The 25,313-nt window shown below is 41.3% G+C and overlaps 3 protein-coding genes across 10 annotated transcripts in view; all 3 read right to left on the reverse strand.

Annotated features, from left to right (window-relative positions):
• The window catches only part of LOC125764116 (leupaxin), a 57,465-nt gene that overhangs the window by 26,461 nt on the left and 5,691 nt on the right, over positions 1 to 25,313 (reverse strand). The window contains exon 1 of one of the 4 annotated variants that reach the window (XM_049427993.1): positions 9,871 to 10,577. The exons of 1 other annotated variant lie outside the window; for it this stretch is intronic. In XM_049427993.1, the coding sequence (XP_049283950.1) occupies positions 9,871 to 9,958 (88 nt within the window). In that variant the 5' untranslated portion in view covers positions 9,959 to 10,577. Of the gene's footprint in view, positions 1 to 844; positions 961 to 9,870; positions 10,578 to 25,313 lie in introns of those variants that run through there. 2 more of the 4 variants (XM_049427998.1, XM_049427999.1) reach the window with 2 other exon arrangements.
• Positions 863 to 7,524, reverse strand: LOC125764113 (uncharacterized protein K02A2.6-like). 3 transcript variants are annotated; one of them, XR_007418434.1, is made up of 2 exons: positions 1,315 to 7,521; positions 863 to 1,073 (listed from the first exon to the last, which is right to left on the reverse strand). XR_007418434.1 is itself a non-coding variant. In XM_049427987.1 (2 exons), the coding sequence occupies exons 1-2, from the start codon at positions 6,462 to 6,464 to the stop codon at positions 5,495 to 5,497; spliced, it is 894 nt and encodes a 297-aa protein (XP_049283944.1). In that variant the 5' UTR covers positions 6,465 to 7,524; the 3' UTR covers positions 863 to 5,494. The 3 variants fall into 3 exon arrangements, 2 of the variants coding, with proteins under 2 accessions (XP_049283944.1, XP_049283943.1); XM_049427987.1 differs by having other exon boundaries at positions 863 to 5,508; positions 5,585 to 7,524; XM_049427986.1 differs by having other exon boundaries at positions 863 to 5,508; positions 5,585 to 7,521.
• On the reverse strand, positions 16,432 to 24,902 carry LOC125764115 (ubiquitin carboxyl-terminal hydrolase 7). 3 transcript variants are annotated; one of them, XM_049427992.1, is made up of 3 exons: positions 24,522 to 24,902; positions 23,625 to 24,311; positions 16,432 to 22,489 (listed from the first exon to the last, which is right to left on the reverse strand). In XM_049427992.1, the coding sequence occupies exon 3, from the start codon at positions 22,483 to 22,485 to the stop codon at positions 19,159 to 19,161; it is 3,327 nt and encodes a 1,108-aa protein (XP_049283949.1). In that variant the 5' UTR covers positions 22,486 to 22,489; positions 23,625 to 24,311; positions 24,522 to 24,902; the 3' UTR covers positions 16,432 to 19,158. The 3 variants fall into 3 exon arrangements, with proteins under 3 accessions (XP_049283949.1, XP_049283948.1, XP_049283946.1); XM_049427991.1 differs by having other exon boundaries at positions 23,625 to 24,421; XM_049427989.1 differs by having other exon boundaries at positions 23,625 to 24,425.

The raw sequence follows: 25,313 nt of genomic DNA on the forward strand, positions 1-25,313 counted from the left end.
CCCAACGGTGGCGGTGGCGCTGAGGAACATAATGATAAAATGACTTTACCATATGAAGCACTCATACACACACACCCACATTTGAGCTTCAACACGGTGTTTTGATTCCCATTTGCATTAATCGAAAAGGCAGCATTCATCAGTGGGCGATCGGTGATTGTCTAATAGCCCTTTTGGAGGTGTTATCGTTTGAATTTCCGGCTAAATGATCTAAGAATGTGCTAGATCGTCGTACCGATAGTTGGCAGATATTGTTAAAATTCTGAAGAACATTTTTTTGATATCTTCAAACGGATAAACAACCCGGTACGTTATCTTCTTTATCGTTTGGTGAAGAAATTAAACCATCAGCATGCAAGGGTTGAGCAAAAAAAAAATCCATTTTGCCTTGACTTGGTGTGTAGGAAGCAAGAAGCGTGGTTTCTTGGCGTGTTTGGAATGCTAAAAATAGCCGCTGACTTGCTTGCATTTCGAAAGGCCGCAATCACATTTCAGACAAATTTTTCTTTCTTCCTCTTAATGGCTGATCGTGAAGGAAAAACCACACAATAACGAGGGAACACACATTCCAGTATCGATGCTTCGCTCTCGGCGTGTTTCAGTTTGTTTCCTGTCGGAAGGAATTTTATACTTCTTAGTTTAGGCCTGTGTAAGCCAAAGGAAGCAACAAGGGAGAGAAGAAGTATCATCTCAAGTTCACTGGAGCAACAACTTCCTCCTCAGACGAACGTTTCTCTCTTTCACACTGGTTCTTTGCTAACTGGCACGCATAAATATGATGACGTCACAGAAAAAAACCTGTTCGAAACAGATGATCGAGTTCATAGGAGAATATAGCACTTACCCGTCATATTTTGTATAATAGTTTTGTTGATTATTATTTCTTAATAAATTCCGATTTTCGAGCAGTTTCAATAATAAGATGCAAAATTAAACACCAAAATTCTATTGGAATCACTTGTCCCGATTTGATCGTTTTCTTTGGAATATTGTAAAATTTAATTCGCTTCGATAACACTTTACACTATCAGAATAGATTTCCAAGTCTTCAGTGTAGCCTACGGTGCGAAAATCTAGATGAAAATACAATTTTCTTTAGCATTTGGCCGCACAAGGTAGCACAGTAACGCGACAAGGAGGTCGAAGAAGCATCGACCCGCACACGATGTCAAGCACTCTCTCACTGTTGTTACACTGTTAAGCGCCACAATACCACCAGTGCTAAATGTGCACGAATTAAAACAGTTGCGGCTTAAAGATTTAAGCTGGAACTACACACTTTTATGTTGGTTAAAATTTGTTCAAAGATACAACTTTAATTGTTGATTGAATTCTTCGCCCAGCGAAACAACACGATATGACGCGCGAATGGCGATGATTCGATGAATACTAAATCAAACCGTAGCCGTCAGCGATTAAAGCTTTACGTTTAGGGGTTGTTGGTGGCTAATGCAAATCCCCTGCACACCAACACCAACAATCGGTCGCGAACGGGTCACGATCATGAGCGCCAACGAACGCCGACAGTGTGGAAGGTTCGAAGCCGCTCAAGATCTCAGCGGAGGAGTCGGTATGGAATCGTTGACGCTCGCTTGGAGTTTTGTAGTGCGTTGGAGCTTCGCCACATTGCATCGCATGAACACCGTTTCGTGGGTCGAAAGGGAAAGCATACGCGCATGAGTCCGGACGAGAGCAAACTGGAATGATTGTTGTGCGCTTGAGTGAACGGATGATTGGTCAGCCGGTTTGAGTGGAATTGGAATGCGTATTCACGTCCACACGGAAAAGAACTTCAGGCGTCATATGGTTGTAAGGAGCTGTAATTATGTTGGTATTTCCATTCGATAACTAAATTAGGGGAAGATGTATGTCTCTCTTAGGTATATTATTTTTAAATCATAGTTTTTATTTAAGCTACTTTTATTCAAACTATTCCAATAAACAGTACGATTTGAAATTAAAATGAAACAAAAAAACTTCCAAAGTTTGAATTATACAAGTTTTTTTGATTAAAAACTTTGTTATATCACGAATATCTAAAGGGTTATCAGAAACGTATGCTACAGGGCTGAGTGTAAACAAACCGATTACGAAGTGATCGATTAGTCACTAACACACAACTACTGCAAAGTTCTCCTCCATCTTTTCCATCCCGTTTCGACCAGCGCCGGCGCAAAAGAGTACCAAAGAACAAAATTGAATGAATTTCATTTCCTACGATTCGCTTCCGAATGGTGGAAAGGAAACTTCGTGCAAGACATTGTTGTGTACTCGTTAGTGGCCTTTATTCAACTGGCTGTACGCACATTACGGGTGACCGTATCATGCGTGTGCTCCGTTACCAATACTTACATACTAATTACAATCTTAACCTAGTTTATACTTATGAACTAATTTCTTAACTCTACATTCTCCCCGCTAAACTATTGTTCTTATTTGGGATATTTTTTTCTAGGTTGTCCCTTTAAACGCTCAGATCTTCGAATGGGCGGTGAGGACGATTCGCTTCTGGCTCGTTTTCTACTCGGTTTTGGTTCTAGTTTTACTTTATCTGATAATTCCTTTTCTTCTTCATATTTTGTTGTTTGCGGTTGGGCCAAGGTTATTGGTTCGTAATTAGAATTCTTTTTCAATTGGTTGACGTGTACCATTCTAATATTTCCATTAATGTTTACCAAATATCGTAAAATACTAAGTTTTTTGTAAATAGTAACCGGAATCCATCTAAATAATTCCTTAAAATGATTTCTATATAGGGCTTTTTCTCCTTCTTTAAATTCTACAGTCTTTGTCATATACGACGTATTAAATACGTTAGGTTTACTAAATTGCTTTTTCATTGATGATTTTTTAAGAGGTGTTGCTCCCGTTTTAGGTTTCATTGAATTCATTATAGTGGTGGGTACATAACTAAATATTCGTGAGGCTGGCGTGACTTTTGTTACAGTACACGGTGTGTTCCTATAATTTGTTAAAAATCTATTGATTTTCCTAGTAAGGGATAGATGTTTTACTTTCTCATCAATCATAAATTTTTTGATGACTTCCTTTACTGTTCTAACAGCTCTTTCCGCTAACCCGTTTGATTGTGGGTGGTATGGGGGTGATTTCGATACCTTTATACCTCTCACGTTTAGAAAATTTTCAAAAGCAACCGAATTAAAGGGTGGACCATTATCGGTCACGATTTCCTGAGGCAATCCAAAACATGCAAAAAAGTTTTCTAGGTTTTCTATGATATCGGACGCCCGCGAAAGATTTAATAGTCTAACGTCTATATATTTTGAAAAAGCATCTACTATTATGAGTAAGGTACGGCTTTCTATATAAAAAAGATCCAAATGTACCCTTTGGAAAGGCCCTTCTACGCTTGGCCATTTAGTTACTACTACTTCTTTTGGCACTATTTGACGTAACTGGCATACTTTGCACGATTTTACAAATTCTGTTAAATCCTTGTCCATGGTTTTCCACCACACGTGCTGCCGTGCGTTCATTTTCATTTTTACTATACCCTCATGATTTTGGTGTAAGTTTGTTAGCGTCAGACTTTTTAGGCTTTCCGGTACTACTATCCTATCGTTAAAACATAAAATGCCGTCTTCTAATCCAAAATGCGTTTTGAGTTTAAAGAATGGTTTTAAACTATAGTCCGGTTCATGCGTCCAGCCGCCTTTTACTCTTTCATACAATGTTTTAATCAAAGGGTCTTCCTGCTGATTGTAACGTATTCTAACATCATTTAATAGCCCACTTTCTTGAACCGCCTTTATTCCTAACTGAATATTTTCCACACTTGGTGCTTCCACTAACGGAAGCCTTGACATAGCATCTGCGTTGCTCATCATTGTACCTGGTCTTTGTTCAATAACATAATCGTAATTTGAAAGGGTCAAGGCCCATCTTTGTAAACGAGCCATTGCGATCGAAGAAGTTCCTCTGGTTGGGTTGAAAATTTCTTTAACTCCGCTATTATCGGTTACTAACTTAAACTTGAACCCAAATATATATTTATGAAATTTGTTTACCCCGAACATTACGGCTAACGCTTCCTTATGTACGTGAGCATAATTTTTTTGCGCTTCGGTAAGTGTAGCTGAGGCAAATGCGATAGGCTTTTCTATTTTGTTTATGACGTGAGACAACACCGCGCCCACTCCATATGGACTAGCGTCCACAGCTAACACTATTGGTTTACTGGGGTCATAAGGTTCTAAGACTTTATGATTTATTAACATTTGTTTTGTTTCTTGAAAAACTTCCTCACATTTACTATCCCAATTAAATTTTGTATTCTTTTTTAGTAACGCATGTAACGGATAAAGTTGAGCTGACAAGTTGGGTAGGAATCTACGGTAGAAATTTAATAATCCCAAAAATGCTTGTAGTTCATTTACGTTTCTCGGGCTTGCCACTTCCGCTATCGCCTTAACCTTATCTAGATTTGGTTTTATGCCGCTTGCCGAGATATTGTATCCGAGGTAATCAATACTAGATTTAAAAAATTCCGATTTTTCTAAATTCAACTTTACTCTGTGCTTGTTTAGCCTATCTAGCACCAGAAAAAGATTGCGTTTACATTCTTCTGTCGTCGCTCCTCCTACTAGTATGTCGTCTATGTAGGCCATTCCTGGTGACCCCAACAGAATTTGATCTATTATTCCTTGAAAAATAGCTGGTGCCGAACTGATGCCAAATGGCATGCGTGTATAACGATATAATCCCTTGTGGGTATTGATTGTACATATTTCTTGTGAGGCTTTTGATAATGGTACTTGCAAATACGCGGCAGTCAAATCTAATTTGCAAAAATATTTCCACTTGGAAATTTTGGATAGTATGTCATCCACATGTGGTAAAGGGTAGTGTGTTGTGGATAACATTCTGTTCACGGTAACCTTGCCATCGAGGCAAACTCGAACTTTACCATTTTTCTTTTTAACTATAACAGCTGGACTTGCCCATTGTGACGTTTCGGTAGGAACTAATATTCCGTCTTTAACTAACTGATTCAAATCATTTTCAACTTCATCGATTAAGGAATACGGTACGGTGTAAGCCTTATGGAAAATTGGTGTTGCATCTGGTTTAAGAATCAAATTGGCTACAAAACCGGTTATCATACTATTTTCACTATGATTCACAGTATTCGGGAATTGTTTTCTTATTTCGTTTAGTATATTGTACTCTTGATTTGATTCTAGCGCATTGATTTGAAATACTCTTCGCCAGGTGGGAAACATCCAATCCAAGGCGTCTCTTCCTAACAAACAATTTACTTTTCTTTGTGCCGGAATTACTGTAATTTGTAATACGCCTATTTTCCCGTCTTTAGTTCGTACTTTTACATTAAACTTTCCTAGTGGTCGTATTATTTGTCCGGTCGCAGATACATACGTAACGTACGTTTCTTCTAAAACGTGCTTGTGAAATTTTTTACGAAAAATTTCTTCTGGTATCACACTGGTACAGGCCCCACAATCAATCTCAAATTCTAGTCGTACATCTCTACAAAATAAGGATACTTTAATTGGTAAATTTCCCATTCCAATTGCATTTACGTTTTGTAATGCCACTACTGTACCCATATGTTCTACGCCTTCTTCCTCTTGTTCCTCCTCGAAGGCTCTCATGCCTTTTCGATTGCTCCTGCAGCACGATGCGACGTGTCCCGTTTTACCACACGCATAACAATTCCACGCTTTAACTGGACACTGATTTGGATCATGCTGTCTACCGCACCGATAACACAATACACTTCTTGTACTTCTGCTTACTCGATTTCGCTCACCACGTGCGGCAGGCGAATAATTATTCCATTTTGTACGTCGTAACGCCGCCATTTCCGCTTGCCTACATTCGTCCTGCTCTTCCGACGCTGATCTAGCTGGTGTGCTGGTCGCCTTGGTTCGCACTGTTGCTATCTCTTTTTGTGTTTCATTTGGGTTCATCTCATCATTCTGTCGCTTTGCTGCTTCCCAGGACAATGCCACATTGCACGCACTTTCGTATGTGAGCATACTTTTTGAGAGAAGTCTCTTTCTCAGCTCCTGGTCGGTGACCCCGGCTACTAGTTGGTCACGTAGCGCCTTTTCAAGGAATGACTCAAAATTGCACAACTGTGCGGCCGCCTTCAATTCGATAATGTATTCGTTTATCGATAGCTCCTTTTGAAACACCAAGCGGAATTTGTAACGTTCCGCCACTTCATTTGTGCTGCGCTTTAGGTGCGATGTTAATGTTTTTGTAAGCACATCGTACTTTATCTCCTTAGGGTTTTTTGGCGAGCACACTTTCCTTGCCACATCGAACAATTCGGCGCCACCAATCGTTAGTAAGAACCCCGTTTTCTTGTCGTCTTCAACGTCGTTCACTTCCAGAAAAAGATCCACTCTTTCCAGGTAATTTTCTATTTCCTCTCCAAACACATACGGCTGCACTGTTCCGATCACTTGTTTCGCCATTTGACTTTTGTACTCTTTGACTTTATCCTCGTCGCCAATTTGTTGTGTACTCGTTAGTGGCCTTTATTCAACTGGCTGTACGCACATTACGGGTGACCGTATCATGCGTGTGCTCCGTTACCAATACTTACATACTAATTACAATCTTAACCTAGTTTATACTTATGAACTAATTTCTTAACTCTACAGACATGTGCGGGAGAAACACCGGAACGGTAAAGCCATTTACCGAAGAGACGCTACGGTTTTGTTTGCTGTGGCATTCATATGTACATTTATGACATCATCGACGTGGACAAAAGCAATGGCGACAGGAAGCAGATCGCCACCCCGGCAATATCACCCCACCACAGCAAGCAACCACCTGAAAAAAAGGTGTCGGATAAATGCCATTTTGAACGCATGACCTCAGAGACGTGTCGCACATGGTCTTCGTGTTTTGGAGGCGTCCGGGAGTCCCACGCATTAGAGAGCAAAAGCTGAATTAGCGACAACCTGGGGGCAGACATTTTAGCTGGGTGTTGGTTTTAAGTGCCGTTGGAATTTAAACAGTTTCGCTTAACACCACGTGCTTAGCAATATAACATCTTTATCCAGACGATCGACCTGTGCACTAAGCGCCCCATCTATTGGTGAACTTTGGAAGCTTGGGCTTTTGCAAATTGAGCTTTGAACAGGGGTGAAAAAGTATGCAGTTTAGGGGTTGAAAATTATGCAAAACATATTAATGAAATTTGTCGCTTGTGGATCTAATAAATGTGTTCAATACCTCTTTGAAGATTTAAGAATATTTACATGAAATTTCTAGCTCCCCTGTAAAAGATATTCTAAAGAAATGAAAATAATTACGTTTGAAAAATTTAAAATTATTTTTAAAAGCTGTTATATTGTGATATTACTTTGTAATATATGTGATTATCATATTGTTAAGCTAGCTGTTAGATACATCATCTCGATTGAAGGTAATAACAAAGATAGATACAGAATTTGTTTTTAAATGGGCTTCAATCTTTTAATAAACAACAATCATGCGTTAAAAAAATTTCTTTAACTTCAATATGAAGGACATGATTTCAAAATTATCTTTTGAAATACCAAATGAAACAGCTTCTGGAGATTAAAATTCACAGTTAAAAATTATTAAAAAAAATTGAAATACAATTCAGAATCGTGTTTTTTAACCCATGGTACAGAGGATACAAAGGGTCAAGTTATAAATTAATTGTGTTGTAAATGATGTCTATAATCCGGATGGGATTTTTATCCTCACTCCTGTCTTATAAGACTGACCGGCCGTTATCGTGTACAGCTCCGGGATTCTAGGACAATTTTTATCACTTTATCGCAACAATTCCACAACACCGTCTGAGACATGTATCATGTCTTTAACACATTTTACAAAACTATGAAATGTTCATTTAAGTGCATCATAAGCTGACATCTTAAACTCGACGCCAGTCTGGAAAAACGTTAGAAAAGATGCAATAAAATTTTAGATGCAAGAGCTTAAATTGAACAAAGAATGGTACGTCGTTTAAAATAAATAGAGGATCGCTACGCAGGATCTCACGGCAAAATTTAGGAACAAATTTACAACATGTAGCTGCATAAACACTGCAACAGGAAAGTATCAAGTAAATAAACGAGATTCAACATATCCAAAATGCAACTCATAACTAGGGACCGCCAGCTTCGCTATCCTAAATAAGCGATTACCCGAAGCATTGAAAATACAGAACATCTCGATATGGTAATATTGGGAAAAATGGTACTAACGACCGAGGTACGAAAATAATAAATGCAATAAAACTGCATTCCGTACCCTGGAAAAATCATCAGATCAGGAATCGTCTAGGTAAAATATAGGGACCAGCAAAAGATAATATGGGTCGACAGGGAAAAACCCGCCTATATGTTTGGTGCAATTAACTAAAAACGGTCAAATCGGGCGACGGTTACAAAATAAAGGTAAAAACTGGGGTAAAACTGGGATTTTTACCTCCCACACTTTTGACACTAACACACACTCGCGGCATGTAGGATACGCACCAACACTATCAACAGTTTGTCAATATATAAGAAACACATTGTAGAAATAAACTGGAGTTACAATCTTAGGAGAGACGAATGTAGTCCTAGGGACTCAAAACCTCTATAATCAAAATTTAAAAAAAGTTACAATCTTACAATGCACGAGAACAGTCGCGTCCGCGTTTTATTTCGCAATTTCCGAAAATCACGTCCTCGTGTTAAAATCCATCCAGTGGATAATACCGTCGAAAAAAAAGCTCAATTTTTACGTCGACCGAGCGCTAGTTTAGAGTGAAATGTTCGTTGAAAGAATGAAATTACTCCCAAAATTGACAGTTTTCCGTACTTTGGTGAGAAAGTTTAATTCCGCAAGCTATTTGACGACATCAGTGCATCGAAACAAACTACATAACAGACGAAGTAAGGAGATCAAAACTGCCTTAATATTCGACGAAACAACAAATCATCAACAACAAATTTTGATCGGTCAACGTGCTCAGAAGTTTGGCATATCTCCCACAGCAAAAGGTTAGAGTTGAAATTTGCTTTTATTTGCATTATAAAATACAGACCGTTAAATAATTATTCCCAATTGATAGGTCGCGGCTGAATCATTAACCAAATTTGATCTCACCTAACGTTTTCCTGTGGGAAAGCAAGAAGAGAATGGTTGATGCCGATAAATCAACGACTCTTCAACAACTCTAGCCCAACATATACCGAAAAATCACTTTCATTGTGCCTAATTTGTGTGTGTGGCATCTGGATGTGTCCACTTGATCGATAATATTATAAAATGGTCCAAAAAATTATAAGGATCCAATTTCTACATAGAAATAAAATATTTTATACAACAAAAAATGCATTCCAAATTATTCTAAAATTAAAACAAATTTTCAAAAATACAATTTTATTATGACTTTTATTATGTGGTTAACATGTGTGGGTTAACATGAATACATGTGCAATACAAATATTTTTTTGTTTTGCTTCTTCAAGGCCGTATTAAGACTTATTTTTACCACGCAGCCGGATGGGACTTGATACCCGTTCCTGTCGTGTGGAACCGACGCCGTATATCACATACACCACCGGGGTGTCCCAGTATAATACAAATATTTTCGATCCATATGTTTATCACCACGGCATAATAGTGATCTGGTGAGGTTGTAAGTGATTTTTTTCACATTTTAGATTAACTAGTAAACAGTAGTAAACATTAATTGAAAACCCATATTTGTAGCGATACTAAAAATTGTAAGTTAAATCAGTTTTCATTGATTGTTATAAAAAAGGACACTATCAGACGCAAGGGAATATAGAACAAATTATATTCGTGTTAGTTTCCACATTAACATTTTCTCTAAAAACTTACATCCTGGTGCAATTCCACGATCCCTTAGCGTACAGCGGTACGGTTGGCGAGCTCCTGGATCAAACTTCCCGTAGCACGTTCGATCCATCTCTGTGCTGTCGATTCAGTTTTCACCTTGCACAACATACACGCGAAACCACCACCGAAACGGCCCAAAAGCTTACACGACAAAAACAAAACGATCGATTGATGAGGACCGCTGGCGCTTGCGATCGTCACTTTCTGCTGTTGTTTTCACTGGTTTCTAGCAAACGTTTGAAGTTACAGTTGGGAATGAAATTTGATTCGCATGCTTGAACAACAGCTGGGAAAACAACCGCCAACGCACATTACGCCCAGCACTGGGTGTTTGCAGCCATAAACTAAATTAATAACGCTGGATTTTTTTTTGTTTGCTTAGTCAATTTTATTTTTCACTCACTAATCAGTTAAATTCACACTGCACACTGCTATTGGCGGGGCAAAAATCGATCTACCATTAAATGATGTTGTATATAAGCAGTACCTTGAGTTATTGATAAATAAAAACACAAACACACGTACCATATCACACACATATGGAAGAGAGTGAAAAAAGTGACTCGAGGAAGGAAAGATGAAAAATGATTCAAAACGTCTAATTTACGCACCGCCAACGAGAAAAAAAACACTTGCTGAGAAGGTATGGCCGTTCTTTACGATTGCCATTGCTCGCACACACCATGGATGATCTCGTGGTGGCTGCTGCCGACGTCGCTTTATTTGCCATAAATTATGTCCATATCCCACCAATTCGCCAGCTTCTGGGAAATTTGCTACCGGGAGGCTACCGCGGGGAGAGGAAAAAAAAGAATTTTCTTCTCACTAAGGTACACCACTTCAGGTCAGTTCATTTCTCGTAACGCCGTGCAGCTTAATGGCAGCGGAAAACCCGGTAGCAAAACCTTTTGAAAATCGACACCAACTGGGTGCGCGTACGGAAGATGTTAAGCCAAAGAGGCCAATCATAAGTTAGCTCTGAACGGGCATGGATGCAACATTGGGGTGGAAGGATACTAATATATGCTGCTGCTGGTTTGCTGTTTGTTGCTTTCATTTGTCAGTCGGACACACGCGTGGAACAAATGTACCATTAATACGCGAAATTAAAACTAACGTTTGTCGGAACAATTGGTTCGCTTGGCTAAAAATAAATGCGGACCACAACTGGCACAAGTTGAACAACCGGGCGGTGTCAGATTGGGATATCACATGTAGAATATCACAGCTTCAGGATGTCTCTATTAACTTATTTGATTTGAGAGGGGCTTGTCCACTTATTAATATGAAAGAAATTGCTCTTAGTATTCATTTTTTTAAAATCGAGAGACAAATTTGAGTATTTAACAGGAATATAGGACTCATAAAAAAAGTCAAATAAGATTTTTAATTTACAAAAAAAGAAATAAAAATTTTTTATTTCTATTTATAATTTACAATTAATAAAAAACTGAAAAATGTTGAAAAATAGAAGTAGCTTTTTCGTTATGATTTTCTGCTTTGAAATTATATTAATTTAACACTTAATCCACATATTAACTCTGAACTGAAACCATGAAAAATCAGCTAAAAACACACACAATCAGCTAAAAAACAGCTTCTTTCACAGATCATTTGAGGAGTTTCCCTCTGGCATCGGTTTTCTGTCTCTCGCAAAAGAATGAAAACCATCGCTCAACACCTCGCGCCGCAACAATTGAATGTGGGAAGTGGACACTTGACACTTGTTAGAACACTGTCCGGAATTGGCCAAATTGACGGGCATCGCGCATCGCTGCTAATTAATCGCTGTTACATGGCGCTATTTTCTCCGTGACGAACTGACGACCCCGTTCCGACAGCCCGCACGCACCTCTAACGCACGATCGCGCCAACGCACGCACGATGGGAAGGATCGGATTGAAGACGCGGTTCCGGTTAAGCGGGGATGGTGTTTGCATGATGTTTGTAAACATGTCCCACGGCTAATGCCGTCCGTTTGGGATCGCGATTTCGTCACCAGGGAAAACGACGACACCAGAGTTTGTCAGCGAGAACATACACCCACAAAGAAACGAAAACAATAAAACAACCAAAGCGACAGTAATCTTCTCTTCGGTGCTGATCGATTTAACGACTGGCTGTTTTATGTTGCTTTTGTGTGAAGGAAAAGCAAAAACAAAAGAACCAAAGTAAAACAAAGATGTTCTAATTTTTGTCTTAACTATTCCTTTGGGATCCTCTTTAGATGTCCCCATAAAACAGAACACTTTAATGTGATGAAAAAAAAAACCAAAGCACAAACACGCGTGTTTTAGGGATTACAATAGCGACTCAACTTTTTTCTAACAACGGAACGAAGATAATGTGCGTAAAATTTCGTACGCAGCACCAACGCGTCTCGAGCTACCGGGCGAAGTACGTTCCGCGATCGCAACAGAACTGCGAATGGAATGAAAACCGTTTTTCACGAGATTTGTTCTCGAGCTTCTCGGGCCATGATCACGGGACGGGCAAAACCAACATCAAACTTCCTTGCCCACAGCACACCCACCGCTTGCAGCAGCAGGAAAAGCTGGATCGTGCCGGACGGGGGGGGTTGTTTTTGGGGGGTAGTTGATCAAGTTGCTTGACGTGGGCCAAATGGGCGGTTTATGTACCGGGCCAACATCTGGGGGCAACATTCGTAGACTTCAACTCGGCAGCATCAGCAGCAGCCGTTGGCGTTTTGTCGGGGACAAATTCTGGTGGCGCCCGCGGAAAACGAGTGTAACGAAAAACCACGCAAAAGGGATAGTGGGATAAAATAGAATAAATGTGTTTAATCGTGTAGAGCAATCTGAATTATAAAGTTATGAAACTATGAGTTTTAATTTACAATTTGATTAACTTTAATTTTTATGTTTAGAAATTATAAGATTCTATATTTTGAAAATTAAACTATAAACATAAAACTATCTTGTTATGTGTTAAATCATCAACACGAATAACGATTTAATCACAGTAAAATGAAGCAAAAAATTTATAATTCTTTTTAAATTTTAATAAATATTTTAATTTGAAATGAAGAACTAGATATGATCACTGCACCCATTGCATTAGACACTGTGTCAGGGAGAACTTCAATAAATACGGTCAACCCGAACAAACCTGCAACCCGATCAGAACGTGAAGGTGTGAAGGTGTTTTCCTGTCTGGCCGGTGACCGGTGTTTTTTTTTGGTTGTAAAAAGGGACAAACTCCTAGACCAAGCAAACAGCAACCGAAATGGATTTCCACCGTTATAAAAATAAAAAAAGGGCAAAACAAAACTAACGAGTCAGAGCAATCTCCGCGGCCGTTTCTGTCACAATTTAAAATTTAAAATAAAATCTCAACCACGCGCGCACAAACCACTGACAACGACCAGCCGCACGGCTTTTTGGGGCGGTTTACGGTCGCGGTTCTTGAAACCGACGACACGCATCGTTCGGCGCAATGATCGTGTGGGGTTCTGTGTGCCAGTCAAATCTGCATCTCCTTTTGCAGCTCATTCCTCGGCATGAGACGTTTGCTGTGTCCAACCGAACGTCCTCCACGGTCTGTGAGAGCGATTGACGGACAGCGGCCAACACACACACACACAGGGCAAATGGTTGTGTTTGGCGGACATTGCAATGACCGTTTTATTGCTTAGCAAGTGGAAAAGTTGCACGGTTGAACAAAAGAAGAAAAAAAAACAATCCACCCTCTGCAACTGCAATTGCACATGCAATAATGCAGCTTAACACACTGTTGAAATTTTCTTGACATTTTGACTAATTGCATTAAAATGTGTGATTTTGTTGTTGTTTAATATTTTAATTATGGCTTCTAATTGTTCTAATTCTAATCTAATAATGTAAACGAAAAATAGAAACAACATTTTTACACATTTATTTGTGCAACATTTAGGCAAAAAAATTCAATTAAACAAACAAATTAATCTATTTCCCATTAATTATCGCGTGTTTTAAATGTTTATTTAAAATAAGTTAAAAGTTTCTTGCGAAAAGTTCAATCTAAAGAAAATTGAGAATAAAAATAATTAAAACGTGAGCAATCAAAAAAAACGAAAAGGCAATTAAGAGCCAATCATATTCCTTTGATAACACATTTAAACAGCTTTAGGACAGAAATCTAATCAAAATGCTGTTGAAACGGTGACCTTATTTTGTTATTTTCTTGCAAATTCCTTATCAAAATTAGCTACTGGACAACACACACAAAAAAGAACACTGATAACAATGAAACTCTAGTCAATTTCTAATTCTGTAATAATTCTGATTTTTAATAAAAAAATAAAATAAAATAACAAAGAAAATTTGTGGAATGAGCATAAAATAAAAAGTATATTTTTTTAAATAAATAGAAAATAGCCTTGCTCACATTGTTCCGGTATGCGCAGTGAAAAGCACAGTCCAAAGAAGCCAGCCCAACGTTAGCATATGCATTATCACCAAACCTTTCTAACACAAAAAAACCCGTTTATCAAACACCGGTTCCATGCGCGCACCTGCTATCAGTTTGTTTATCAACTCAGCCACGCAAACAAGACGCAACAGAGCGATCCACACCATCTCCTCCAATTCCTCCACCCTTTTTGCTTCATCTCGTACACAGTTCCGTTGGATTATGACATTCCGGTCGCGTCCGGATAGTCCAAAATTTAAAAAAAGAAACCTCCGTATCCACCTATCTACCGTTTGTATTTCGTTGTGGTTTGGACACTAAAAATAAACCACACACATTTACTCTGTCCACGCCATCATTAACGATGTTTCCGACGTTTGCGAATAGTAGAGACGATACTATGGCCACTAACGCACACATATCGATCAACGCAAGCGTGCATGATGAATGAAGCAAACATACGCGGTGAACGCGAAGCGCGAAACAAAAATGTATCGAAAAACCGTCGCCAACGCGGGAGTAAAATAAATTAAATCGTAATCTCAACAGAAACTCAACGCTCAAGCACACGCATACAGATATCATGCAACAACAAAAAAACACACTGTTTGGTCTGCAGATAGAGGAATTTGTAAGATTTCGGACAAACACAAGACTGGATTGCTGTAAGCCTCTCCCATGTGAAGATCATTCAGCGATCGATGACAGCAAAACACGTTATCAAAATCTGTAGATCGTTACATTTAAGAAAAAAGAAAAGCTTAATATCCATCTACAGAGAGTGACACACATGACACTCGCATCGACCATTTGCGGATGATGATGCATCTTTCGCTCGCTAACCCTCACAAACATATTGCACTCATTGTTAAACTGTTCACACTAACAACAAGTACACTCCACCGCCTAGTAAATGTTATAAAATGTAGCGATATTACAAATTTTGCTTCCTAATGTTAAATCGTTATGTTTTTTTATTCCTATCTTCCCCAACATATCAGAAGGGAGCAATCAGAACAAGCGACGAAACCGAACAATGGCGACTGACTGACTGCCGTGGGCACCGGGTGACATCGGAATCACACTAGTTCGATCGCGACATTCGCGCTTCGGCGGGATTTCAAACCACCAAATGGGACCATGTTGCACGGTCAACTAGAATCTTCTCCGTTTTTGTGCTCTTGAACATTATCTCTCGCTCTCTCTCTCTCTCTCTCTTCTATTCATCTCGCTGCATGTTTTTATTTTGTGTAGTGTTTAGTGAGTTTCCCTTTTGCATCCCCTACCCTACACCACATAAAACATCCCCCAGGCACCTATCATTTACCCCTATGCAGCACCGTTCGGGGTGGTTACAGCTGATTACAGCCGAGCACCTTTTAATGACCCGTCACGTCGCACACAACGCCAGTATCAGCGTTGGCTACTGGCTTGAACACACCCACCAAAAATCGACTTAGTGACCTTCCGTTCCGTCCCGGGGACGTTAAAAACGAGAGGAATGAAACGAACGGCTGGAAAAGGCGAGTGTTGTGTTTTTTGATGATGATGGATTTACCGACTTCTTACCATCGTACGGATGACAAGAAAGTAGGGATGAGGAAAGGGATTAGATAAATCGATTTGCCAACACAGGAAGCAGCAACTCGGAAGAACACTAACCCATATCCACCTTTTCACGCCGGAAACATGCTGCCCGCTACGAAAATCTTGTAGCGCAGACAGGTAGAAGAAGAAAACAGTAGTTTCGTACTAATGAATTTGAAATTACATTGATTAAGGCGTGTTCCTGCAGTAAGGAAATTAAAAAATAAACTTCTACGCTCGTTAAGAAAGGAAGAAAGTGTTTAGGTGACGATATTTTATTATTTAAAATAGATTGAAGTTGATTCACATACATATATTATGTATGTTCGGGGGCATCTCAACCAATTACATTAATCATAAACAATGCAAACATTCTCTTTTGTCGGATTTTGGCCTATCAAATAGCATAAACAACAATAAAACATAAAAAAGATTGCATAAAACAAATTAAACTACAATTCTTTCGGAATTCTTAAACATCTATCTAAAATTTCAAACATAAGAAGAAAAAAATAAAGTACACAAAGTAAGCATTCGTATGCCAGATAGAATAGAAAACAAGTAGCATTTATTTTTGTAACCTTTTATTGTTTTTTTTAGCTTGCATTTTTATACGTTTCGCAATGTTCTTGCTTTTTTTAATGTTTTGCCTTAACTTTCCTAGTCTCTGAGCAGCGGCGTTCCACATTCATCTCCACATTTTTTAATTTTGTTTTGTTATTTGTAATCTGTATATATACGATCAATCTTTTAGCTGTCATTTGCGAAGTGCGTCTCAAAAACAAACACAGCAAGGGCGATTGCAAATGAGCGTTTAGAAGTCAGACAAACACATCACAACGCATGTAAAATAAGAAGAAGCATTATCCCGCGGACAAGTGTATTAACATTTTACGATCGTCAGATTAGATCGGTAAAAAAATGTCTTCATCGAGCGCTTCCTCGAGCCCTTTTCATGTTTACTATTTAAGATATCCTTTGCAAAGGATTCCACCATTATTTATCGAATGTCCACTTTCTTCTTTTAAAGCTACTTTAAATGAAGCGCAATCTTGGAAAACGCTTTTTTATGTATTGCATGATTCTCAGACCGCATGTAAACATACAACGGACGTGATTTCCATTGCTCAAACACACAAAAAGAATGTGTATTATATGCTCGATACCCACCAACATAAAAATTCACAAAAATTAGTACTCGAATTTACATATCATTGTTTTGCTAGCGTTTTGCTTCGTACAAGGACCGGAAAGTCACCGGATTTTGCCAAGATTACATGTCGTCTGAACGTCGACGTGGTGTCGACTAAGCTAAACTTCTCGCACGCTGTTTTACCGTACTATCAGAGACTGCGGAGGTTGCGTATCAGTACTATGCGCGATCTTATCTTAGTCTTCGGTCGAATCGATTCAACTGCTTGATCGTTCTTTTGCATACCATTTCACTCTCTCGTTCAACCCAGTGCACAACAACCTGCACCACATTAGACGTTTGTGTGTTACTTTTAAATTTAGTCGTATCCTTTTAAACTTCTATTATACCTCAGCATTTCACCAGTGCGCACTCATGCCAACCACGCTCCGATTCACTCAATCGTTCAATTCGTCCTTCATCGATGTTTTTTTGAATTCTCGCACAGGATATTTTTAGTCCTCTGATTTGTTCCGCTCCAGTGTATAAGCAGTTGCTGCTCGCGCAGTTAGTAACGAAAAAAGTATTCCCTTATGTGTAGATCATTGACGACGTACAAAAGCTTTGAAATTCCTTGACCAGATTCCAGATCCAGGGACACCTGTAAACCAATTTTCAATCCTTCCATTGTTGGCCATGTGTAAATCTGTACATTCACTTAGCTTTTCCTTCCTTACGTTAGGTTTTCTTTACCACGTGGTTTTATCTACGATTTTCATTGCTCAACATAAACCCCTTGTCCATTAATTCACTTTCTGCTTCTCTGTCTCTCATTCTATCTATAATGTTTAAGATTTTTCACAATTCGTTTTGTTTCCTAGTCTGATCAACTTCTTTTAACCTTTGTGGCACTTGTTCAAAGTAACCACACTTTTCTTCATGTGTTTCTAGTAGTAATATTCATCACCATGGTTTTGCACGTAACAGACCAATATTTCCTCTCAATACATATGCCTGATGCCCTAATCCTCAACGACATATGCACCCAACACTTTGCCGTATGAAACGAAAGGAGACCACCGTTGTTGCATCAGTTCGAATGGTGTTGTTGTGGAGTTGTAGGTTGTTTTTTTTTTAAATCCCGTTTACAATGACTGTGAGTATTGTAATATGTAATGCTCCATAAAGCAATCGATAATCGATCGAAGGGCAGACCAAGCAACAAGAAAACACGAAGACAAGGCATGCACAACAGCGTGAAAGAAGAACACGGTGAATTCAGTAGAACTATATTAATTGTATACAGAGCAAAATATTAAATTGACTTCAACCATCAAACAATGAGACATACATAAAGCTTTCAATTCATGACGCGACATTAAAACGATAGTGCGAATTTGAAAAACAAATCTCAACTGCTTGCAAGTTACGGATTACGGCTATTTCTGCTGAGTTCTTACTAAGTATGTCCAATAATTTGGATACTTCCCTTGTTCCCTAACTGGAACACATTTCTGGCCTCATATATGGCCCTTTTACAAGAGAATGCACGCGAACATCCGCACTGAAAGGATACCGCCGTGGTTCAAGCTGTACACAATATCTCAAATTTAATTTGAACCTATTTCAAATCATACCTGTAACGGAAAAAACTCGGTTTGCTTCGAGAGGTGTGTAAATGCCCTCGTGAATTATTCACTTGCACTATTGTCCATTGGATTTCTAGCTAAATTTAAACATGAGACGTGCCCAACCATTACTGCTCTCATCTGTCCTAGGACTATGTAGCAACATAATTAATTATCCTTCAATCATCTCTGTGCGCGGATATTCAACCGAAGCGTTTTTGATCCATCCTAACGTTAGTTGGGATCTTGGAGTTTCTGATTTGCGACTAATCACAACAAATCGAGCGAAATTTTGTGATAGAATTCAAGCACAATCGAACGAACGAACAAACGAAACTATCGTTAAAGCACACATACTTCCTTTTCCCAAAAACATTCAACAACTACTAACTGCCATTAACAAAGGCAGGAGCGCTAACGGTGGTGATGATAGTGGGCGAAGGGGTGATGGTGGTGGTGGTGATGGTGGGAAAGGCCTTTCACTGAGCTCTGTGATTTTGTGATCTTGCTTGTCTAATTATAAATCTTGATCGCCTTTTCCATGTAGTTGAACCTGCTGCGTTTGGTGTTTTTGTTAATGTGCTCCAAACCGAGGAAGGTCCGCGAATGGGGATCGCTCGGATCGCCCCGGAACGTTTCCAGCTTGATCTGTATCATCTCGTCGTCGATGTAGTCGATGTGCTCGGTAATGATCGCTAGCCGATACTTCTCCCACTCTTTATCCGATACGCCCAGCTTTTTCTTCATGCGCTCCTTCAGCGAAGCGAATGTTTCGTCCTGCACGGTGCGGATGAAGAACGGGATGCCAAACACGCTAGAAATGTCCTTGGTGAAATGCAGCACCGGTACCAGCATCTCGTGCTCGCCCAGTTGCACTTCGTCTTCGGCCACCTCCTCGATGCGATACATCGTCTGGTTGCCGATGCTGGACTTCTGCACGAATGGATTCTCCGTGTAGTCGTGCAGCTGGTCGAGCGGCGTATCGTCGGACGGCCCAGGCGACAGCCGGTTCTTGGAGAGCTCCGAAATTCGTAGCTGCTTCGTGCTCGCTTCCGCGAACTCAATCACCTTCCGTGCTTCCTCGAGCAGGTCGCGCACTGTGCCATTTTTGTTCGGGTACAGTATCAGTTCTTTCTCTTCCTTCAGGTTCGGCATCAGGTAGAGGCAGCGGAACTGCTTCTTGTTCTCCAGCTCGTTGATGTTGATCGAAAGCTTCTGGTAGAACAGCTTGCGTATCGTCTTGGTTTTGCTATACTGCAGCACCTCCCGCAGCGATCCGCCAAAGCTGTGCGAGAGCGGCTGCCCGGGTAGATCGCTGTAGTTTTTGCTCTTAAAGAACTGTATCTCGTACGGATTGACGTTGATGCGGCGACCGACGGCCTTCGCGATCTGATCGTACGTTGATTCAGACGAAAGGTCCAGTGTGAAGCCGGTATCGTTCGGGATGAGCGTGTCGAGAAAGATGACCTCCATGCGACAAAACAGGTCCTTAAAGTACGCCTCACAGGTCGGGAACTCCAAGTTCTCCTGCGGTGGGTGCAACTTCTCGAACACAATGATTGTACCGTGGCACAGGAACGACATCGCTGTCTGCAGCGTTTGGAACTGGTCCGTGATCTTCTGTGCCTTATTGATGTCAACCACTTCGTACAACTGTAGCTCGGTGTCCGGTTCGAAGTAGGCACGCTTGTTCAAATCACGCACCAGCTCAGCCACCGTGGTCGATGGTTTGTACAACCCATGACCGCAGTAGTTCAACCGTTTCTCTACCGGATCGTAGAACTTGAAGAATAGCAGTACATCCTCGAACGTGATCTTGGCCGGTTCGAGTTCGGTTCGTCCCGGGAGCGGTAGCTCCAGGAAGATCGTGCACGAGTGTTTTGTTTCGGGCGATGCATACTTGCTGCACGTTTCCGTTGACGCTGGATCGATGTACTCGAACTTGTGGGGCTTCTGGTTGGCGGGCTTCTTCACCTCCCACAGCCGAAACTGTCCCGGCTCAACCTTGAACGCTCGTCCTACCTGAACCACCACCGATGCAAGGTCCGTCGTTTTGCGCACCTTTAGCGAACGATAGGCGGCAGTCGTCGCATCGAACAGATCCGACTTCTGGTGCACCTCCATATAGTCTGCTAGCAAAATGTTGAGGTTGACAAAGTTGGAGGCCTCGGTACGCTCGGTGCGCCTAACCTGCTGGATGCGACGCTGCTCATTTAAACGCTCGAGCAACTCTTCCGGGATGTCGCTTTCTTTCACCTCTTCCAGCACCTGATGGACGACGGATTCGCGCACGTACACCAACATGTACGCGTTGCTACTGTGACGCAGGTTCAGCTCATTATCATGCCCACCGTAATTCTGTTCAATCGCCTCATTCCTACTGCACCGGCACACCACATCATCATCGAACTTACACCATTTGCCATCGTTTTTCGGATTGATGTAAACCACGTAATGGCCACCATGGTTATCGCCGGAGTGCACCAGCACGGCGTGCAGTATATACGTGGCCGGTGTATCTTCCTCCGACTCCAGGAACGGATCCAAATTGATCATCTCGTCGAACTCGAACCGATCGTTAAACTTCACCGAATTGTCCGATATAGGATCATACTGGAAGCGCATCAAATGCAGGTGCAACACGGGAGGGAACTTCCTGAACAGGATGCCCTTTTCCGCCTTCTGCAGCCCGTGCTCCCCTGCATCGTACTTATTATCGTCGTCCAGAATTTCTGTCGCGATGTAATCTTTAAACGACTCCTGAATGTTTTTCTTGCCCTTAATATTCAGCTGAATGTCGTAAAACGTTTCCGTACGCCTGCTCGTGTAGTCAATGTTCTGGCACTTGATGTACGATATCATTTTGCCCTCGAACAGCTTCGGAATCGTTCCCTCTAGACTGGTGCCCTTCATCTTGTTTTCCAGCTTGTCCAACAGCACGCGCAAAAATTCCTGCACGTCATGCTGCATGAAGGAATCGAGCGCATCCCATCCGAAGCTCTTGGTCAGCTTTTTTGTACCGACCGGTTTATTTTGCGTTTGCAGATCGTGGAACACACGCTGCAACGCTAACGCTACGGACTTGCAGTCGTCGTCTGCCTCGGTTGGCATCTTGTACACCGCCTTTCTTAGCTGGTTGGTGAAGTAAAGTGTCTGCAGTAGCGAGTTCATATAACACGTAGCGCCCTGGTTCTTTAGCCCCACGAAGCCGGTGTGTTTTTTCGAGTCCCAGAAGATACCACGAGGCGGTTCGGCATTCACGTACACCTCCAGCGTAATCGTATCGTTATCGATAAACCCATTCACGGGGTCTAGAATTTCCTGCCAGTTCATGAACGACGAGAACCCCCAATCGTTCTCCTGCATGCAGAACGTGTGGCGAATCTTTCGAATGAACGGATCCGCATGTGGATCTACCTTCATCAATCGCAACTCGGCCGACGCCGAACAGTTCCAGTTGTTGCTCGTACTTTCGCCATTGCACTGCAGGAAAAACCCTAACCCCTTGCCGGGTGTGACGGCGTTGTCGTTGTTGCGCGGCATCGCCAATATCTTCCAAGGCAGGTTGCGCACGTAGTACGGCGGTGAAAGAATTGATTCCGTCAGCCTGCTGAACTTGGGTATCCTAAAACTGAACGTTGCCTCTGAACGCACCTCATCGTTCATGAAATCCTGATCATCCAACGCCATTGCCTCACCGCCACCGTCGGCGTTTACTGCGCCACCGTTGGCGGCTGCCGTAGGTGGTGCAACCGCGTTGGCCAGGTTCTGAATGTTGGGCGGATCGATTTCATTGTCGTCCTGGGTGTCCATTGCTTCCACCGTTTTGTCGTAGTCCATAACGCTAGAATGAGAGAGTTTACAACGTTTTGGTTTCGGTTCCGTGTCCGGTTCCGGCGACGTCATGTCACGTTCACACAGGGCGGATGGGCAGGATAGTGGATTCGTAAACGGTAATGGAGAAGGATCGCAGTACAGCAGCCGATTTTGGTACGTGACGGGCGATAAAGATAAAGTTGCGAAATATCAAATTGGCACGTGTATCAAGCGAGCGGGACATCGAGTATCAATGAAAGAAGAGCGATGTTATCGAGAACAACAAGCGCCGTGATTAGTTTGGACCGGGATGGAAACAGAGAAAGAGAAAGAGAGAAATAAAAACAAACTTTCAGAACAATCGGATGAACATTCTGTCTACGAGGAGCGCGGTAAGGAATAAGGAAGGTTTGGGATGTCGGTTCCAAGTTGAATGGTTCCGGATGATTCGGCAGCTGTGGCGTTTTGGTACGTAAAACGTTATGTTACACAGTTATTACGTTGGTGATCCGGTGATTTTGGAAGAGTTTTCAGAATGGAATAGTAATTTGAAACAATTCACAATTTTTCAGCGATTTACCAAAATATCGAAAAAAAACGATTTTTTATGGTCACCAAACTTCTTCACAGTGAATTTTTGGTCAAAATTTTCATTTTGACCTAAACATCACCCATTGTTTTCATAACACACTTTGCTCCTGCTATGATGCATCGTTTTTCACTACCAAAAGTTGACGGTGTGCGTAATTTATCGTCAAGCCATTCAAACCGATTAATTTAATTAAACTTCGAATGGGAAATATCTCTCTTCCGGGGGTCGCCCGATGATGCAATCAACAGCTGATGTTAATTAAAATATTGCCTTCCACGATGAAAGAAACAAACTGTTCATATACACTGGAATAGTCGCACACCAGTTTTAAGCACTTTTCCAATAACAGCACCAATCGAACCATACGTAACCATTGTGGAACCGAGAGAACCGTACGGTAGTTTAGTGAAATCAGTCACTCACTCGGCTACCGTTTCGTTCTCGGTCATGTCGTGCGTGGGAATGATGGATTAGGACAAAGAAGGTGCTACCGTTCTTGTACGGGAAAAAAAGGACACAGGGAACGGGGTGTTCTTTGTTTTCGTTCGGCTGACTAAGCCTGGATACGTACTTTAAGCCCTCTGTCGGAAGAAATTCCTTCCCCGTTTTTGCAGCCGTCCGGTGCGCACGTTTCCCACCGAGAACTGTTAGAAAGCGGGTCAACAGATGGAAGCCTAAGCCTCCGCTTCCTCCTCCACGTCGTCTTTCGGTACCCTGCGCTTCTTCTCCGATGCCGACGCCGCGTTCCTCAACACCACCACCAGTGCCACCGGTAGGGATGTTGTTTGCCTTGCGACGCTTGGGCGCTACTGACACAAGGGCACTGAAAAGGGTTCTATAGGACGGCGCCTTCGGATGAGATGCAGCAGTAGTTCCTTTAATCTGTTCCGCAACCACCGGCCGGTCTTCTTGTTCTTCTTCTGTTGCTTCGTCACCGGTTACAGGTGCCGTGCGCTCGGGTGTTGCTCCTTCTGTTGGCGATGGCCCGTCTTCCGGACGATCTGGTTCGTTAGGTGCAGTTTTATGTGGCTTACCCCAGCGAAACCCGACCCTGCGTCCAATCCACCTTTGAGGTGGCTGCTGTTGCTGTTGCGATTGTTTCTGATCTGCCACCGATCCCTGGGAGGATCCTTTCTTTCGCCACTTCCGCAGTGTCGCTCGATCGGTTTTGGCCAATATTTACCGATAATGATTTCCACTTCTAATTTAGCAATTCACGTTTCGCTCTTTGCGAGCCAGTGGCAGGTGGAGAAAAACACTGGGGATGCATCCGCGAGCACAGAAAAAGTAGAAAATGACCAAGAAAATGAGCAGGCGTAATAGCTAAACGTCAACGATTCTGCAGTGTGTGAGTGCTGTTGTAGGGTTCTGTCTAGAAAAAGAAGGTGAATCGGTGATGTGACCGAGGGTCAATTGAACGCACACATGCACACACATGGGAAAGGCTAATGAGTAGACTGTATCGTACCGATTTACTATTTCTGCACTTTTCACTATTCACAGCAAACACACGGTAAAATGAGAAATTGCAGCTCACGAGCACAATTTTGCGCTGCCAACGACGCTTACACCATTCTTTCACTTCGAGCGTAGGTTAGTCCATGACAGCGAATTTGACAGTAACCGGGCAGCAGAAAATGACTTTTGACAGAACAGGAACAAGGTTATGCCAGATGCGCGGCTGCGGAAAATACAAACAATTGCCGGAAATTGCTTTATTCACTGAGCAAATATTATTTGGCACTTCTGAAACTATTCGAATCTGATTTACAAACAGGACGTAAATGCTGTGTCTGCAGCATATCATCACAACAGGGTTGGATCAAATTTCAGCAACCCAAGAATCGGAATGAATCATCCGACAAAATAATATGCCCAAATAACAAACGAGTATCCAAACAAGGAAGCTTATATGATTTGTATATAATGTCAAAAATTAAAAATACTAGTAAAACTAGTATAAAAACGCTATCAATTCAAATTATCGTTTGAATTACAAGTTTATTTCTTTCAATTATTCTATGCGACTTTATTTCACAATAAAAACAGTTTGAAGATCAAATGATCTTCATTGAATGAGTTTGAAGATTATGGGATGTTGAAATTGGTGTACTAGTGATATATTTGTGAAAACCTTTATGGCTAGATCGTCAACAGCCATGTCCATTTGGTCATTTGGTGTAAACGAAAAATTCCGGCAGATCATACCCTTGACAATTAACGTACTATTTTTTTAAAGAACAAATAAAAAATGTACATG

This window comes from Anopheles funestus, chromosome 2RL (assembly GCF_943734845.2).
Source record: "Anopheles funestus chromosome 2RL, idAnoFuneDA-416_04, whole genome shotgun sequence".
Taxonomy (NCBI): domain Eukaryota; kingdom Metazoa; phylum Arthropoda; class Insecta; order Diptera; family Culicidae; genus Anopheles; species Anopheles funestus.

What these genes read in the sequence shown, in the direction of transcription:
- LOC125764115 (XM_049427992.1), bottom strand. Translation starts at nt 22,485, where the DNA reads ATGGACTACGACAAAACGGTGGAAGCAATGGACACCCAGGACGACAAT.
- LOC125764113 (XM_049427986.1), bottom strand. Translation starts at nt 5,243, where the DNA reads ATGTTTCCCACCTGGCGAAGAGTATTTCAAATCAATGCGCTAGAATCA.